Here is an 18,808-nt window from a genome sequence, read left to right on the forward strand (position 1 = left end):
TATTATCATCATTAATAGCTTTTTTTTTTGTCACTTTCTATGATGATAGCCTAATAAAATTTTTAAATTGATAAATTTTGTTAGAAAATACTTATACTTTTAATGATTTAACTGAGATTTTTAAATTAAAAAAATATTAACTTTTAAACTACAATTCACTAAATCTTATATTTTATCAAACTACATCTTTTAACTTAATCCAACTCATTAATTACTTTTTCCTCTTTCATCTCTTTTCTTTTATTTTTAGTAATATATTATTTCCTCAAACAAATAAAACTTTTCTTTTTTGGGGAAAATGAAAAGAAAAAGAATATCTATTTAAAAGTGAATCATTTAATTACCCTCCTAATCTTCATACTCTTTGTATATTTAAAATTTATTTCCTCTACTTTTAATTACAATAATATATCTCTTTACTCTTTTAATTTAATAATTAAAGTTCAATCAGTAACATTCTCAAAAGATTTATGTGAAATTGGATCATGAGGTATTTTTGAAAAATAAAAAAATTTGGCAATCCTGAAAATTAAAAGAAAATTCGATCATGTCATCAATATATAGTAATGTTATTTGAACTGGACCGGTCAGTTAGCTTACAATACCGACTCGAAATGTGCTTTTGAATTGGTTAAATCGGAAATCGATACGAATCGGCTAAAAATCGTTTAAATTAGTGGTAGAATTGGAAATTTTTATTTCTAATAATTTTTTAATCAGATCGGTCAAACCGATAAACCAATGCCCTAATTGGTTCAATCATCAATTCGATTTAAAAAAGTTGTGAAAATCATGTAACCAAAATAAAATTATCAAATCTCACATTGTTTCTTTATAACATTTTTATTTACTTTTTTTTGTGTATGTAAGATTGAACAAAATTATTTATTTTTAAAGTGGTACATAATTTAATATAATCAAAATTTTATTAAATAAGAGATTTTTGAAGGTTTAAATATAAAATTGACTCTCGAACTATAAAATTTGTATCATTCTCCCCTTTTGAATATAATGAGACAAAATACAACTTTAGTATTTAAGTGAGAAAAAGGGAATAGTTTGATGGTAAATTTTTTTAGATTAAAAGTAAAGAGACTAAATTTGAGATATACAAAATGTGCAGGGACTGAGAAAAAATTGATGAAAGTGAAAGCATCCGCTGGCGGACATACATTTCCGAAACATAAACCTAAAAAACGCAGCGTTCAAAAAAGTTTATTCTTTTTGTGCCGCGAAAGCAGTTGCGAAATTTCCAAAATCCTTTTTCCAATTCAATTCCTTTTTAACAACTCTTTCAAATCTGATATTAAGATCCAAATTACAGCGCCAGTAGCTGTAACGGTTAATTCCTTGCTCAAATTTTCTTCAATTTTCCTCCCCCCCTTATTTTCTGGAAATTTCTTGGATTGTTTTAGTTTTAAGAAAAATCCGATCCTTTTATTGTGTTTTGAAATATTCCGGTTTTCAAATTCTGGGTTTTCAGGGTTCTTTTGAAAGCATGTATCCTTTAGGGTTTTTAAAAACCCTAGCCTCTCAAATCTGTTTCCATGGTTTTCTCTAAATGGGTATTGTGGTTTTAGGGTTTAAAGTTCGCAAATTTCATCAATGGGAGCTTTAGCAAGTAATCGTAAACGCTATGGTGATGAGTGCTTCAATTCCAATTTCTGTCTCAAAAAGAAATCCCCATATTCAAATTCCCCAGAATTCCAACTTTCTAAAAAGCCCAGGCTTTCTTTGATGAATGAAAGCCCAGAAAAAGCAAATTTATCTTCCAACAGCACCGTCTTGAGAATCTCTCGTTACCCAGAAGCTAAGGTTTCTTTCCCTAGAGAAGTCCACGCCCCTGTCAGACGCCTTAAATTTGGGTTGTCAGCTTCAAAGCCTGGTCAGGATTCGGTTGAAAGCTATATGGGAAATTTTTTGAGTAGTAGATTAAGTGATGCTAAAAGGCAAGCATGGGGTGCTTTGAGGCACTTTAAGAAGGAAAAAGAAGTTATCTTTGTGGAGGATGATGAGGAGAAAGAAAAAGGGTTGGTTTCAGATGATGTTAGTGTTGAAGAAGTTGAGCTTATTGAGAAAGGAAAGAATAATGTGGAGGAAGAGAGGCATTTTCAGCCTTCATCTTCCTCTGCTGTTACTGAGTTGAATAATGGGAGTTTAAGAATGGAGAGTTCATTGGATATGTTATCATTAAGGGAGGTTTCTAATGGGTATGATTTAGAAGCTTATAGGAAGTTGATTGAGAGTGCAGAGAGGAGAAGTTCCAAGTTGAAAGATTTGGGTTTTCAAATTGAGTTGAACGAGAAGCGTATAGCTGGGCTTCAGGCATTGCGACCTGAGAAGAAACCGGAGGAGGAGCAACACGAGGTGAAATTCTATTGCTTGCCTTCTTTTAATTAAGCTGCATTGTTAGAATGATTGGCATTAATGTTATGTTGTTTTTGATTTATCGAATTCCAGGTGTTACCTACCGAACCTTTTATTCCTCTTACAGAAGAAGAGATGGCTTTAGTTTCTCGTGCGTTATCTGTGAAAAACTGGTATGTAATACTGCTTGTGTTAGTGTTTGATTATTTGCTAAGATGTCACTTGTGCTATAACATCATTGTTTATGCTTGCTTTTGTAGGAGAAAGGTATTAGTCTCTCATGAAAACTCGAGCATTGATATTAGAGGAGAAATTTTGCAATGTCTGAAACCAGGCGCTTGGTTGAATGATGAGGTTGTTTTTCATTTCGATCATGATTATATTGTGTTGTATATCTTCAGAAAGTAACCACTGCAAGGATTTGTTAGTTTTTCCACATTCAATTAGGATCTACTGGAATTAAGTGTGCTGATAATCCGGTTTTAACACAAATCCAATTTCTCTTTTCTAGGTCATTAATCTGTATCTCGAATTACTGAAAGAACGGGAAAACAGGGAGCCGAAGAAGTTTCTGAAATGCCATTTCTTCAATACCTTCTTCTATAAAAAGGTAGTTGCTTGCTTCTACCTTCAGTTTTCCCATACTTTACTTTGCTTGTTCATGTAAGTCTTTGTAACTATCATTTTCTAAACTACTTTTTTCGTTTCTAAATTATGATGCTCAGTTAGTGAATCCGGAGAGTGGCTATAATTATAGAGCTGTCAAAAGATGGACTTCACAAAGGAAGCTGGGTTACTGCCTATTGGACTGTGATAAAGTAAGTATTTATCTTAACACTTTGAATCAATCATTTGTTTTGCATGATATATTTATTCTTCCTTGTATCGATTATTCCATTTTGCTCAGATATTTGTCCCCATACACAAAGACATACATTGGTGTTTGGCAGTTATCAATAAGAAAGATCAGAAGTTCCAATATCTTGATTCACTAAAAGGAAGAGATCCTCATGTGCTGAGAGCACTGGTATGATCTTTTTTTTCTCTTTAGATTTCATATTATTTAGATGCATTTAATTGATTGATCCAAAGGTCATTACATAGTTTAAATGTTAGAAGATTCGGAATTTAAGATCCTGTTAGGTACTAGACTCATTTTTCCACTACTTTATGCTGTAAATCTTTCTTATCTTATTCACAATAATAGTTGCCTTGGCTTGAAGCCCACCGTTCCCACTCTTAACCTCTATAAGAAATATCGTCCTAAACAAAGTTCATATGATATTTTTTTGGCATTTCTGCTGAACTTGTTTAATATTGGTTGCAATGTGCCAGGCAAAGTACTTCGTTGAAGAAGTGAAGGACAAGAGTGGGAAGGACATTGATATAAGTTCTTGGGAACAAGAATTTGTTGAAGATCTTCCTGCACAGGAGAATGGGTGCGTATTCTAGTATCTGTTGCAATACACTTTAGGGAGCAGTACTCGAAGTACTTGTTCTTCATAAGCTTATTGCTTAAACAAAATAACTTATATTGTGTAGTAATTGATTGTGAGGTAGCTTTATAGGTATCTGAGTCTTTTTATACTAACTATTTATTGCAATTGGTTCCAAATATTTGGTGAATTCAATTATTAATTTGCACTGCTAGTTTCGTGGTGTCATATGCCTTTTGTGTTAGAATTTGAATTGTTCCCCCTAAACAATTTTCTCTATGTACAGGTTTGATTGTGGCATGTTTATGTTAAAATATATCGACTTCTATAGCAGAGGCTTAAGTCTTTGTTTTGAGCAGGTAAGTCCATGGAACAATTTTTTATCCTTGTGGTTCATGTTTTATTTTGATTTTTCTGTGATTTAACTCTAGTACTCAGGGCAGTAGTTGTTGGGATGTAAAATCTGTTGTCCATCTGCCTAAATATATGACAAAAGGCAGAAGTACATATTGGAGATATTCTCACATGCACATTCATTCATTTGAAACACGATATCTGGTTATATGTCTTTGAACTGAGTTGGAATTTTCCATGCTTATGTAGGAACACATGCCCTATTTTCGTTTAAGGACCGCCAAGGAAATTCTGAAACTGAAAGCTGATTGATCGGATGTGTATGCCGGCTTTCATCAACTACTTTCGAAGGCCATACTAGGAATTGAAATGGTGTGCAAAGAGATTGCTTCTTCTGATCTGATTTTTCGATATAAATACTGGACAAAGTATGGATATTTCGTACAAAAGGTGAAAGCAGTTAAATATAAAATACCAGCCATGAGATTGCAGGGCAGCAGACCATTATGAAAAAAGGGTTGTGTTTGACTGGAAGTAATAGGTGTTTTTGTTTATATATTTTCCATATTAGTAACCATAAGAAGGTCTCTTTCTTTTAACATCTTCATTTCTCTCTTTGTATATCAGTTCTGCCTGGTTTTTGTTGTGGCTTTTTAAGATTTTCCCATTCTTCTCTTCTTTTTATTGGTCTGTTGAAGAGTTATTTTGACCTTCTTTGGTAAAATGGAAGATGCTTTAATATGTTTCCTTGGGTGGGTTAGAATAAAAGGAAGTGGTAGTTGCTTTTGTGTTTATGGTCTCCAATGACAAAAATGAGATTACTAAAGGGTTTTTGAGAATGATTGTGATGTAGTTCATTGTTTTGTGTTCAGTTTCGGATTCATCTCACCTTAGAATTTAAATCATTGAATCATTAGGGTTATCTCAAGTTTGAATCATTGAATCTAACGCAGTTGAAAATGAAATTGCATGATTTTATCATCAAGCTTAGGGCATTCAGTGATTAAGGTGGGGTGCAGAGATAACCAGGAGGTTTGCCTAAAGCTAGAACCAGTTCGTACGTAAATAGCTCAAAGATCCAGCGCTCTTGCATGAGTGAATGTAAATGTACTGGCCTTAGCGGGGAAGCACTCGCATGGCCAGGAGTAGACCAATGCCCCCAAACCCCCAAGTGTTTCTACGCAAGTTTATATTTTTGCTGCCTAATATGCTTGTTCAAATTCTCTCTGATGTAGAGCATGAGCTTAGGATATTGTTCAAACTCGTCTATATTTGTAAATGCTTAACTCGTGTCCATTTTAGGTATAGAAAATTTTAAATATATATTATTTTATATATTTTTATTTATTAAAATTTTATATATATTTATCTTAATACTTTTTAATGTTTACATTATAATTATAATACTATTATACCATAAATTTAGTTCTTATATGTTATAAATTGCATAATATATATAAAAATAATATAAAATATTTCAAACTTGAAAACGGGTTGAGTTCAAGCCTTGACTATTTAAACTCAAGCTCAACTTATATTTTAAGCAGATTTTTTTTATCCAAATATTTTTTTCAGGTTTAATGTTTTTATCCGAAATCTTCCAAAAATCTTCCAAATTTCGAACAGGTTTTGAAATTTGAGTGTTAGACCTAGACGGGCCTGGCCATTAGGCATGCAGATTTTATGGATAATCTAAATAAGTAAATTTTTTAAAAGAAATAAAGAAAAAAAAACCTTAAATTCTCTCCGACTCACAGAATGGTTAAGATCAATCAATTTACATTACATTTAGAAATGTTTAAAACGTTAATTTTTCTTAAACTAGAACATTACATGGAGGAGGAGGTGCTTTTGAGGTGAGAAAGCAAAATATGCTTCCATGGGGAGGAATCAACCCAATATAAATGAAAAGAAATGAACAAAAAACCACTGTGTTCAATTTTTTTTCTTTCCTTGTGAAAACATTCCCTGTCACCATTAAACAACAGAATGTCAATTCCCAACATGAAAACATCAGATTCTTCTAACCAAATACAATTTCGAGAAGCCAACCATCATTCCAAGGGGGCCATTCAAATCCTTGTTGCCATTGTATTACTAGTTAACATGTAACCCATGAACGTCCCAGATGTGTGCACTGCTGAATTTCCTCTCGAGACCCTAAAACAAGTTCCCCAGACATTGACGGCCAGAAACGAGTTCATTCGTTTATGAGAGAACCTCATCTGTATTTAAAATGTATAAATGTCCACCAGGATGAACAGTACCGAAACAGTCTACATGCGAGGACATTACAGGTCTGGGTCTGATGCTGTGATGACAGGAGAGACCTGCGCTAACGAGGAACTCTCTTCCGACTCAACAATATCTCCTGCTCTTTCAGACGATGCTGGAACCTGGCGAGGCGAGCTTGAAGGCTCACCAGACCAGCAGCCTTGCGTGAAAGCACAAAGCTCAACTGGGTCACATAGTTGTCTATGAGGCTGCCCGGTTGGTCCACCTCTGCCAAAAGCTTCATTTCCTGTAATATAGATGCAAAACAAGAACAGTGGTTTAATTGGTGTGCAAGTATTTGAGATACAGAAGCAAAGCTTCATTTCCTCCAGCTTATTGACTCAGGTTTGGTATAACAAAATCTACTTACTTCACGAACAATCTCCATTGTATCCTCGATTTCTTTTCTGTGAGCTGCAATTAGAGCCTCTTCTTCCTGCAACAAACAAAAAGAATACATTGGATGAAGAAAATGCTTAAAGCCCCTAATAAAATAAAACACAACAAAACAAACCATATCGATGGTCTACCTCAAGTATTGCATTGATATTCCCGTCGGTGGGAGGCTCAGGATTATATCGTCGACGTCCAACATCATTTGTGCTGTTGTGATTATTAGAATTTGACTGCATAGAGTTTTGAGTTGACAAATCAGATCCTCCTCCATCTTTCTTGGTCCGGTTCCCCATCTTCTCCGGTTTTTCTTCTCTAGTCACTTTTCTACGGGGTGGTGACACCTTCCGCACTTTCTCTTCCATATCAGCTGAGTTTTGAGAATTTGATGAGTAAACTCTTAGACTTCTAGAACCACCATAAGAATTATTTACTTCAATTTTTTCCCTATCTGTTGGGCCAGAAGCCATTCCACTTTCCTCCCTCCCAATGAAAGTTGAAGGCTGTTTGTCGAAATCAAAAGTATAAGCATCTTTCTCTACAGGCCTTCGACCTGTATCAACAACTTTTACTTCTGGTTGTCGCTCATAAACATCTTCTACATCTGCAGTAGCTAATAGAGACAAGGATGAAACATCCCTGTTACTTGGTGGTAAAGAATTTACGGTCTGATCTTTTTTGGGATTACCACTTCTCGAAAGACTTTTAACCCTGCTCATTTCAATAACAGTAATCTATATTTAGTCAACAAGAACACCATCACAATCTAGTGCATCAAAGGAAGTCCATTTTTTTGGAGGCTCAGTATAGAAACAAGAATACCTATCAGCATATCTTAGAGTATTGAGAGTGTGTTCACATGAACCTGCATTAGGAGAAATACATGAGATCATAACTGTCCTTGAATTGCCAACAAAAGAGTCACGGAGCACTTCGGTGAGTTTGCTCCCACGAAATGGTATATGAATCTGGTCATTGTCCAAAGCACGAATGCACTCCTTAAGAGCCAAAAGGCTTTTATTAATTTCAGCACCCTCAATCCTGGAAAGAATTCAAACCAGTTATATCAGAACAAGCCAAAAATAAACAAGGTGAAAGAAAAAAAAATACATGTTAAACCAGATAAAAAACTGACAGACGAAGCAACCCATACATAGACCTCTGAAATGGGTTTCTACACCATTCTTTTTCGACGGAAAGTTTCAAACATACCTAGTTTGCCGGTCATTGTCTGTAGTATCTGCACCTCTTTCACTGCCAGCAAGATCAATAAAAGAAATCTTTCCCACAACCTTCCCAGCTTTAGACTCATTCACATCATTGTTCCGCTTGGACTCCTTTATCTCAGGGTGCTTCTTGACGACAAGTTGTAAAATAGCATGTGACCTTGAAGATTCCTCGTTTGCACCAGTAGAGCCAGTGCTTCTAGCAGAGTTTCCCCTCTCAATGTATTCCTTCACAACTTGCACGTCTGACACCTCAAATTCTTGCAGTCCAACAATGCAGACTTGTTGTCTCCCATCTTCTCTCATACAAAGTTTCCTATTGAACATTTGGATTGTTCAGTGATCTAATTATTATTAATACATATGCATCCACATTCCAGTGTATACCAGAGATACACAATGAAGAGAAAATCTGCACTTGGCATAGGACACAAATTGTGCTTGTGCTAATAGAGTCAGACCAGCTGACATTTCAAAGTCATTACAGCACATCATAAATGAATCAGATATGTCTTGAAGAAAGGGGAAAAAGAAAAAAGAATAAAAAGGAAGATAAATCAGAACACACATACACGTAAGTAAGTAAGCAAGGAAAGAAAGGAAAGGGAAATACTTTCTATCACTCAGAAGGTCGAAGAGTTTTCCACCATATATCTCAAAATAGCTAAGCCACAATTTAAATCTCTGATTGCGGTAAATTGGCTGATGCAAGAATCTAACAAGGTCTTGTGCAGCTCTGAGAGGTAATGGTTGCATCGTGAACGTCTTACCACTACCTAAAATCACAAACATATACCATCAATTATTAGTGCAGAAAATAGCAACAATGCAGGACAACCATGAACTGGAAAGACAAGAAATGTGGAGCAAGAATAAGGACAAGGAAAATGAGAAAATGAACAATCATGCCTTAGGTTTATGTGATTTAGTTCAGAACAGAGTGCTTCTTCTCTTTTTCCAGCACTAGTTGTTCTCCTAGCAGTAATTCATTAATCTAATCAAACCTTGTGATATCTAAATTCCAAAGCCTAATCATATGCATTAATTAAAGCATACAAAGTAGAATGCAAAAATATAGCACATGGGCCATTCAGGAAGAATGCAGAAACTATATGCACCTGTTTGCCCATATGCAAAACAAGTGGCTTTTGTTCGCTGGAAAATGATTGGAATAATTGGCTCAACAGTAGCATGATAAACCTGTACAAGTAAATAAGAGAAGAACTCAAACTTTTGCTCTAACAAATAATAAACAAAGAGAAGATGAACTTTGGTCATAGTAAACTCAACATTATTCAGAAACCATGTTAGACTGGCAACAAAGCAAAATAGCTCAACCGAGTACTACCTCGTCATTGTTAACATTCTCATCCAGAACAGCATCAAAACAGAACTCATGCTTCTCGACATACGCTGTCAAGTCCACCTTTAACATAACAATAAAAGCAGATATAAGAAAAAGAAAATAATATATCAAACAAGCACAAATAGTTCTAAAATATTCATCTCAGAAACATATAATGAGGTTGCAAGTAACTTCTGTGGATAATAGACAAACCTTTAGCTTTGGTTCATGGACAGTTAAAGCATTCTCACTCACAGTTACTATATCATCCTCCTTTCGAGAAATCTCCTTCTTGTTTAATGGTCTTTTCCGTACCTTATCCCACATGTAAGACAAAAATTAGCTTTCCAGGAAATTTAAAAAGCAAGGTAAATGCATCAACTGCAGCCACCCAGAAAAATAATCAAGCACAAAGGCAGTTTCAAAACTGGACAAATGTATAGTTTTTTAACCTTAGGAAGGACAGAAAGATGTCCTTATCTCCATAGAGGATGAGAAAGCATAGAGAAATGAAGCATTGACATACCACAACTTTAATCTTGGCAACATTATTTTCCCTTGTGCTGCTGATCTCTTTTTCATTGGCAGAAAATAATGAAGCAGAGGCATCTGCATCACTTTGCTCTTTTTGCTGCCAGTTAGTTGTCGCATTAAAGTCATTTTCAAATGCTTTGTTCACACCAGGTATGAATAGTGATGGCTCAAAAGGTTCTGAGGTAACATGCTGCAATTAAATCAAATCAATATTTATTTTCAGAGGAAAAAGAAACAACGCTAACCATCATGGTAGTTTCCTAGAATGCTAGAATCATACCTCAGACAGAAGCTCTGTATCATCCATAGCATGAAGATCCAAGAGCCCAGCTCCTAAATCCCCCCTGAACTCTGGAGAATAAAACCCATCAGATGCAGCAGGCCCTCCTGAATTTTGAGCAGTTGGTGTGTATGGCTCCAACCCAGATTCCCCATTAATATTGAGGTTCCTCATTAATTTGAATAGCCTCTGCTTCTCTTCTGTAGATTGTGCTCCATAACCCTTCAATAGTGCAATAGTAACTTCTCATTATCTCAGAATGTGTAAATTGTAAAACCCGGTTAAACACATACAAGATTATATTACTAAAAAAATTATGTAAAAATCAAATGTGGTTTTGGTTGAAATGGTAAAATTAAGGTTTTAAATATCATGGTGTCTTGGGTTTTAAAGATCACATAAATAAAATAGCTATTTTATAGATTTTATATAAAAATATAACTCGTGACAACTCTTTCGTAACAGTTTTTAAGTATAGATACAAATAGATAGAGTAACTGCCCGAGAAAATATTTAAAATACAAATATTTCATCAAAAGGGAATAAAAGCATAGTAGTCTGTACTATACTGGTACCTACCGTCGTCCTAAACCGGTACCGAATAGCCTATGTTCAGTTTCGGTTAAAATTCCGGTGTATTTAGGTCATTTTGGTGTATTTCTGCCAGTTCGGTCAATACCGGCTTGTACCGGCCCGTACCGATTGATACAAAATTTTAGCATTTAAACCAATTTTTAAAATTTTTCTCTTAACCATTTCATTTTTCAAAATTGCATTTAAAATGAAAAGTTATTAAATTGAATTATTCAACCTAATTAATAATTTTAAAACTTATATTTAGATATAAATATATTTATATGGATATAATTGAGATATATTTGCATGTTAATATAATACATAATTTATTCTCTAACCAAAATAAATATAATTTATGAAGAAACTAAAAATTAGACTACAAATATATATATGCCAGAAAATATTTAAAAACATTAATAAACCCAAAACAATACACCAAAACAAGCTGGTACCGGTACGTAGAAGTACCAAAACAAAAATGGTACACCCGTGGATAAAGATAAAGTACTGACTACCTTGAATAAAAGCAAAGGGAAAAAAACCTCATGAGAAACAATACGAGAAAACATCAGAATGATCAATTAATCATGAACTCCAACTTTCTTAAAAAGCCCATCAACCTAATTGTCAATACTAAAAGCGAATTTCATAACTTCAAGCAAATGAAAAAGTACGCACCCCCATCCACTCGGCATGGAATATAAATGGCAAAAAGGACACATCAAGAACAATGTACAGATGTCAACAACATTTCCGTTGAAAACGCAAAGGCTATTTCACTAAATAATTCATTAAAATGAGTAAATTCACGGCAATTAAATATACAAATTAACCCAATTCAAATTGCATGAATCTGAATCGAGCAATGAAAAGTCAATAATCGAAAACAACAGAAGGTATAAATAAATATACGGAAATCAAAAGCAAAGCGTCCGTTACCTGCATGAGGAGATTGGGAAGGAGGCGTTGGTCGATACCAGTAGAAGCCAAGGGAGAAGCCAAATGCTGCAATCCAGCAGACTGCAACCACCGCGCCATAACGGCATCACCAGCATCGCCGCCTGTGGGACCCGCATTGTGCAAGGACCCTACGCCGGCGTGATCGTAAAGCGCCGTCGCTGCAGCATTGCTTTGCTGCATCTGGCCACCAATGTGGCGCTGCGATCGCCTTTGAGGAGCCAATTTTAAGATCTATTTATCCACGCCGACTTCAAAAAAAAGGAACAAAAAAAAAAACTAAACTCCAAAATCAATTTTCAAAAACAATAAAAAAAAAGATAGAAGAAATCAAAATATATGTGTATAGCTGAATTTTACTTACAATTTGGAGAAAATCCGAGTTCGAAGAAGAACATGAAAGTGAATTTCTTCCAAAATGAAAAGGCGAATTCCAATAATCCGTGAAATTATTTTTACCCTATCCAAGAAGAAAAAATTTCAAAATTCACGCATTCAAATCCTTTCGAAACATTAAAACAAACAGAAAATAAAATAAATTACCAAAGAAAGAAACAATGAAGAGAGATTTTTCGGCGATTCGAGATCTACAATCAGATCTGCATGAGAAACGAAATTATAAAAACTGAAACCCGATTTAATTTCAACGTACGGTGCCTCTTGTTTTTTATTCTTTATTATTTTCTTCTTCTTTTTTCTTTCCCTTTCTGCGAAGATACATGAAAAACTGCGATGAAGAAAAGATAGAGCGCAAGTATTTTTTTTTTTCAAATTTATTGAACGGCTATATTGAATTTATTTGAATGACTTATATACTCTTGTTACGGTTTGATTCTCTTCATGACAGAAATGCCCTTAACTGCTGGTTTTATTTATGCTTTTTTTTTCTGGTAAAATAATAACGTTTTATATAATTGGGAAAAAATGAAGGCAATTTATAGAAAAAAAACTTTTTTTTAAATTACCGAAATGGGTTCATTATTTAATTATTTATCGGAATGGTCTATTTTCCGAAAAATCACGTCCACGTCAGCGCGATGTCAGGGGACGCGCCAGGAAATCGCGGCCACGTTAGCGAGATTTGCTGACATGGCAGCAAATCGCGCCCTCTAGGACGCGATTTGCTAACGTGGCCGCAACTTGCCCCGCGCGTGAACAGTGCTCCAACGGTAAAAAAAAACTATAAATACCTCCACCCTTTTTTTTCACAAACTAATCCTCTCTCAAATTTCCTCTCAATTTCCTCTCAATTTCCTTCAAAAATTCTCTTAAATCCATATTTAATTTCAATTTTCTCTCAAGCTCCTCTTAAGTTTCTCTTAACTCCTTTTTTTTAAATAATTTTAAAAATATTTTTTTGAAATTTTTTTAAACCGTAAAAATTTGTACAATTTTAGCAATGGCCGGAGAATTGACTCGTCTTAATAAGCATCACATATCGGTGGAACAAATGAAAATGGTAAGTATTAAATTTAATTTTTAAATATTATTTAAGAATTTTTTATTTATGCATTTTTAGATAATTATTAATTTTTTATTTGTTATAAAAGTCTGTAGATCGGGTATTGGAATGCAATATCCGGAATATGCATGCTCCTCCATCACCGTTGGTAGAGAACTACCTGCGAGAAGCGGGTTTTTGGCATGTGGTGACGGTAGGCCGGGGATGCAAGGTGGACCCGAAACTAATCAGTGCGTTGATCGAGAGGTGGAGACCCGAGACGCACACATTCCATCTTCCATGTGGAGAGTGCACTATCACTCTAGAAGATGTCAGTCTGCAATTGGGATTGCTGGTGGACGGGAACCCAGTCACCGAGTCTGCCCAATCTAGCGATTGGGGGGCGGTGTGCTACGAGCTTTTGGGCGCTATTCCGGAGAAAATGGAGGGAGGTAAGGTCGAGATGGGCTGGTTAGGAAACATATTCCCTGATCCGAATGAAGATTCAACCGAAATTGAAAGAATCCGATATGCTCGGGCATACATTCTTCAATTAATTGGTGGTTATTTGATGCCCGACACGTTACGGAGCTGCATACATCTAAAATGACTGCTGAAACTCGTTGATTTTAAAGCAGTCGGTGAATTGAGTTGGGGGTCTGCCGTCTTGGCAACGTTATATCGGGAGATGTGCGGGGCGACGTGACCAAGGAGAGCAAAAATCGGAGGTTGCCTGTCAATACTGCAGTCGTGGGCAGGGTTTCGCTTTCCATTTGTACAACCTCGAGTGGACCACCCATATACATTCCCACTCATAACGAGGTAAATTTTATATTAGATTTTACAATTATTATATAGATTTTTAAAAATAAAAGTATGCTAAAAATTTATTTAATTAGGTGGAATCATCCGGCAAGTCCTGCTCGATTACCATCCTCTCTTGAAGATATACGGCTTCTATTGGACCAACGGTCGGAAACACAAGTAAGTTTTAAATAAAATAGATATTTTCATACATTCGCTAGTCGATTGATATTTAGTATTTAGTATTATGTATATAACTAATATTTCTATCATGTTCATATAGTTTCAATGGACACCATACGAGGATCCAGAAATTCGGGCAATAATCCAGGAAGAGTTCTTACAAAATCCACAAGCTTGGCACGTGAAAGTCGTGTTGATCAACTACGCAACCGTGGAGTCGCACCAGACAGACAGAGTGCTACGACAGTTTGGATGTAGACAACCGATTCCCGTGGATCCTGAGGTGTTTGACGATCAACACAAAGTCAACCTTCGGCAATTGAATACGGATTGGACGAGATACTGGTCCGAGTACATGTAAATGTGGGAAGATAGGTATGAATATATACCTACTTGGGAACCAATCATCGTTCCGGAGTTAACGTGCGTTCCAGAATACATGCCATGATTTATGATTCATGGTAAGCCGTATTTATTAATGCCAGAGGAGAGGCAGCGGCAAATACGTGTCGAAAGGGAAAGGCGCGGGCCTCTAAATCCAAGACGATAAGACGACGAAGGCAGCCCCTCAACGAGGCTCAAACATTCACCCGGCTCATCATCAACGGCAATGCAATCACCAGGCCCAACGAGAGCACCGACACAGTCACCTGACGCAGTAGTTCAACAGATAATACCCGCGCAACCGCCTTTTCAGATGATGCCAAGTGCGTTTTCTAGCCCTTATATGTATCCTAACCCTTATATCTATCCTTTTCCAAGTCCTATGGCAGGTTGGAGCCAAATGTCCGATTTAGCTCCATTTCCTGTTATACCGAGTGGACCGTCGATGTATAGGCCAGTGGCGCACGAGAGATCTCAAGAGGGGCTGTCGGGGAGCTCTCCTTTTTACCAATCCCCACCAACGTATGAGTTTCAAACATCGTCGCCGTTCGTGATGCAAGCACTTCCGCATTACTATTCTTTGAATGTGGATCATCGTCCCAAGTCCGACAACCAGATGCCGTACCAGAAGAACCAGAATCCCCACCGGAGGAACAACAACCGCCGCCGGAAGCTATAGAAAGGAGGAATCCAGCGCGTAACCGTCGACGGCCGCCATGTGGCACTGAATCCCCCGGGCATAGACATTGATTGCCGTATTTAAATTTATTTGTACAAATATTTTGAATATTTTGATATTATTTGATGTAATAAAATAGAAGTTTACTTGATGTAATAAAATAGAAATTTTTGAATATTTTGATATTATTTGAGAATTCTACTAACCATTAATATCCTTAACTTAAAACCCTAACCTAATTTAATTAAAAACCTTAAACCCTTAACTTAAAAACCCTAACCTAATTAAATTAAAAACTCTAACCCTTAACTTAAAACCCTAACCTAATTAAATTAAAAACCCTAACCCCTTAACTTAAAAACCCTAACCTAATTAAATTAAAAACCCTAACCCTTAACTTAAAATCCCGAACCTAATTAAATTAAAAACCCTAACCCTTAAATTAAAAACCCTAACCTAATTAAATTAAAAACCCTAACCCTTAACTTAAAAACTCTAACCTAATTAACTTAAAAACCCTAACCTAATTAACTTAAAAACCCTAACCTAATTAACTTAAAAACCCTAACCTAATTAAATTAAAACCCTAACCCTTAACTTAAAAACTCTAACCTAATTTAATTAAAAACCCTAAACCCTAAAATTAAAAACACTAACCTGTTACTTAAAAACCCTAACCCTTAACTTAAAAACCCTAACCCTTTAACTTAAAAACACTAAACCCTTAACTTAAAAACCCTAACCCTTAACTTAAAAACCCTAACCTAATTAAATTAAAAACCCTAAACGAAATTAATAATTTTACTTTCACATAATGTTGGATTTGGAAAAATATTTTTTCCTGGTACTAACAATTAATAATTTTATATAATTTGATAATTTTACTAATTATTAATACAATTTATCAATTAATAATTTTACATTCACATAATGTTAGATTTGGAAAAATGTTTTGACTGGTACTAACAATTAATAATTTTATATAATTTGACAATTTTTACTAACCATTAATACAATTTATCAATTAATAATTTCACAAACTTACTTTTTTTACAATTACATTCAACTATTGCGATTAAGGCATGATCGGCTTATATGGCCTGGATTCCTACACCATCAGCACAACTTCGTTTGACTGACTGTTTCTCGGATATCCATACTGTTACGTATTCTAGTCGAGCAAGGTCGACCCTTTGGTTTGCGACCTAATTCTCTATCCGGTAACAGCTTAAAAGGAGCAAAAGATACGGGCGACCACTTACGTTCATCTGGGACCGATGGGAAAACGTGTCTCCAGACGTTGTACATGTTTTCTAATTTGTACACTTCGTCCACATAACTCATCGAATCCAGACGGAGATTCTGACAAGCTACAATAACATGCGCGCATGGATAACGAAGTGCATCAAACATCCCACAGTCACAAGTCCTATTTCGTAAGTGTACACGATATTTCCCGCCAACAACACCTTGGTGTGGTCTGTCAAACTCTGTCACGCGAAATCATAAATTGCCTCGATCGTGACAAACTATGTGCATCGTGTTTGCCCTCACCTTGGCCTTGTTAATTACTTGAACTACCTTACTGCAGCATACATGTCCTCCCTGCATCTGGCCTGCATAACTTGCTGCTCGCTTTGGAAATAGCGCCGCCAAACGAAAATATGTCTCTCGCACAACCGATGTTATCGGTAGATGGCGCATTCCTTTAAGAACAGAATTTATGCATTCAGCCAGGTTCGACGTCATATGGCCATATCGTAGGCTGCCATCGTATGCTTGTGCCCACTGTTCGAAACGTATGTTACAAAGGTTGTCCGCCCCTTTTCCGTTAATTGAACGTAAAATTGCCAACATCTCGTGGAAACAATCTTTATTTATTTCATACCCTGCCAATAGAAGATCATAGCGGATAATTTATACCACTTCTACCAATAAAACTAATTCAAATTGACAAACGAAATAACACAGATATAGACTAAATACCCATGTTGGTCACTTGTCTTCGTTCGCTCTTAGATGGATATTGCCTGTAGTAGTTCGAAGCAACGTGTCTTAGGCAATATCTATGGTGTGTGCACTGCCATAAGCTTCCCTGTCGATCAAATGCAGCTAGTATACCAGCGCCCTTATCAGAAATAACACGGATATCAGGTTAGGGGCACACATGCCTCCTTAACCTAGAGAGAAAGAAATCTCAGTCATCAGAAGACTCCCCCAGTGTTATTGCAAATGCAATTGGAAGAGTTCTCCCACCGTCATCTTGTGCCGCTGCAAGCAATAGCCGATGAGTATACCTACCAAACATAAAGGTACCGTTAATTTGTACCAACGGCTTGCAGTATGGAAATACATCTCGGCATTGCTTAAAGGTCCAAAACAGGTGTTTGAACACTTGGCATCCACGTAGCAATCTACCGTTGTAGTACGCATGTTCTGTTTCAAGGTCTGTGATGGCACCTGGGATGTATCTCTCTAGCACCTGACACCACTGTCATATTTCATTATATGAGGCATCCCACCCACTATGCATCTTCTCCAACGCCTTTTACTTAGCTATCCAAGCATTGCGGTAAGAGGGCGTGTACCCCATTTGGCTACGGATATTGGAAATTAACACCAGCACTGAAGTCCTAGGATCTGCTTTTACCGTGAGCAGTATCAAGCTAGCTAACATAGTTGAATCTATCTTGGGATGATCTTGTGAAACACTTATAAACCAAGTACATTAAATAATGCAACATTGCATAATAAAAGTATTATTCAGAAACCGTCAATATTATACATGCAACACATGTATGTGGACCTTTGTACTTTTTAATCTCCCACAACCCTGTCATTTTCCTTAACGAAACGTAGATTTTCCATGAACATGTGCCGTCTTGGACCACGCACTTCGCCTCAAACTTATCAGAGTTGGATTTAACGACATGGTAGTTAACGCCGTTTTTGATGTTATGTTGTTTCAAAGCACCAATAAAACTATCCTTGTTGGTAAACTGATTACCAACTTCAAATTCACCGGAATCTACCCCCGAACTTGTACGATTACGCAACCGGTGTGGTAGATCTAGAAACTCTAACGCATCTTCTGCAGACAGATCGACATTATGCATGTAGGTTGGAGGTGAGTATGCTCTGAATCGTGGATTTTCTTCTTCATCTGAACTCCTTTCAGCATATTCAGGTTCTGTTGGAATAGGTTCCGGTTCAGAAAATAAGCCAACTTATGCACCATCCGGCCCGGGCTCTCGAGGTGGATCCACATCGAAGTCATCTTCTAACCTACAATCATCTGCAGCGTACGAGGTCCCCTCACCGGTTAACGTCGTAGGGAGTACGTCATCCCTTCTTCTGGGCATTTGATAACGTCCCCAATTGGATGTAGATTGCCAGCCACTAGAACTTGATGTCGTTCCCCAGTACGTATTTCCAGCATTAAACGTCGAGCCACCGACGTACATGTCTCATCCACCGACAAAGTGTCTTGCAGGGGATGTGCATTCGACACCGCTACCGAACATGGGTTGTTCCGTATTTTGTAACCCGCTAATCGAGTGTCGGCCAGAGGTCGT

The 18,808-nt window shown here is 36.4% G+C and overlaps 2 protein-coding genes across 3 annotated transcripts; one reads left to right on the plus strand and one right to left on the minus strand.

Annotated features, from left to right (window-relative positions):
- Positions 1-1,180: 1,180 nt before the first annotated feature.
- Positions 1,181-4,996, plus strand: LOC107916164 (ubiquitin-like-specific protease ESD4). The gene is made up of 9 exons (XM_016845315.2): positions 1,181-2,367; positions 2,461-2,540; positions 2,628-2,721; positions 2,879-2,977; positions 3,093-3,185; positions 3,275-3,394; positions 3,703-3,806; positions 4,090-4,162; positions 4,407-4,996. Exons 1-9 carry the CDS (start codon positions 1,606-1,608, stop codon positions 4,467-4,469), a joined length of 1,488 nt encoding a protein of 495 aa, XP_016700804.2. The 5' UTR covers positions 1,181-1,605; the 3' UTR covers positions 4,470-4,996.
- A 1,078-nt stretch (positions 4,997-6,074) lies between these two features.
- LOC107916165 (kinesin-like protein KIN-13A) lies at positions 6,075-12,522 on the minus strand. Of its 2 annotated transcripts, none has more exons than XM_041102352.1 (14): positions 12,286-12,522; positions 12,107-12,202; positions 11,725-11,993; positions 10,210-10,431; positions 9,922-10,119; positions 9,609-9,710; positions 9,399-9,476; positions 9,169-9,250; positions 8,664-8,826; positions 8,037-8,366; positions 7,647-7,865; positions 6,962-7,535; positions 6,802-6,867; positions 6,075-6,678 (listed from the first exon to the last, which is right to left on the minus strand). In XM_041102352.1, the coding sequence occupies exons 3-14, from the start codon at positions 11,923-11,925 to the stop codon at positions 6,493-6,495; spliced, it is 2,421 nt and encodes an 806-aa protein (XP_040958286.1). In that variant the 5' UTR covers positions 11,926-11,993; positions 12,107-12,202; positions 12,286-12,522; the 3' UTR covers positions 6,075-6,492. The 2 variants fall into 2 exon arrangements, with proteins under 2 accessions (XP_040958286.1, XP_040958287.1); XM_041102353.1 differs by having other exon boundaries at positions 11,725-12,021; positions 12,286-12,520.
- Between the last annotated feature and the right edge of the window lie 6,286 nt (positions 12,523-18,808).

This window comes from Gossypium hirsutum, chromosome D10, assembly GCF_007990345.1.
Source record: "Gossypium hirsutum isolate 1008001.06 chromosome D10, Gossypium_hirsutum_v2.1, whole genome shotgun sequence".
Lineage (NCBI taxonomy): Eukaryota > Viridiplantae > Streptophyta > Magnoliopsida > Malvales > Malvaceae > Gossypium > Gossypium hirsutum.

What these genes read in the sequence shown, in the direction of transcription:
- LOC107916165 (XM_041102352.1), bottom strand. Translation starts at nt 11,925, where the DNA reads ATGCAGCAAAGCAATGCTGCAGCGACGGCGCTTTACGATCACGCCGGC. An exon ending in AGAATGTTAACAATGACGAG is followed by an intron (nt 9,251 to 9,398) that starts GTAGTACTCGGT and finishes TTACTTGTACAG; the next exon opens with GTTTATCATGCTACTGTTGA. An exon ending in GACAATGACCGGCAAACTAG is followed by an intron (nt 7,866 to 8,036) that starts GTATGTTTGAAA and finishes AATTCTTTCCAG; the next exon opens with GATTGAGGGTGCTGAAATTA.
- LOC107916164 (XM_016845315.2), top strand. Translation starts at nt 1,606, where the DNA reads ATGGGAGCTTTAGCAAGTAATCGTAAACGCTATGGTGATGAGTGCTTC. An exon ending in GCGTTATCTGTGAAAAACTG is followed by an intron (nt 2,541 to 2,627) that starts GTATGTAATACT and finishes TTGCTTTTGTAG; the next exon opens with GAGAAAGGTATTAGTCTCTC. An exon ending in GCGCTTGGTTGAATGATGAG is followed by an intron (nt 2,722 to 2,878) that starts GTTGTTTTTCAT and finishes TCTCTTTTCTAG; the next exon opens with GTCATTAATCTGTATCTCGA.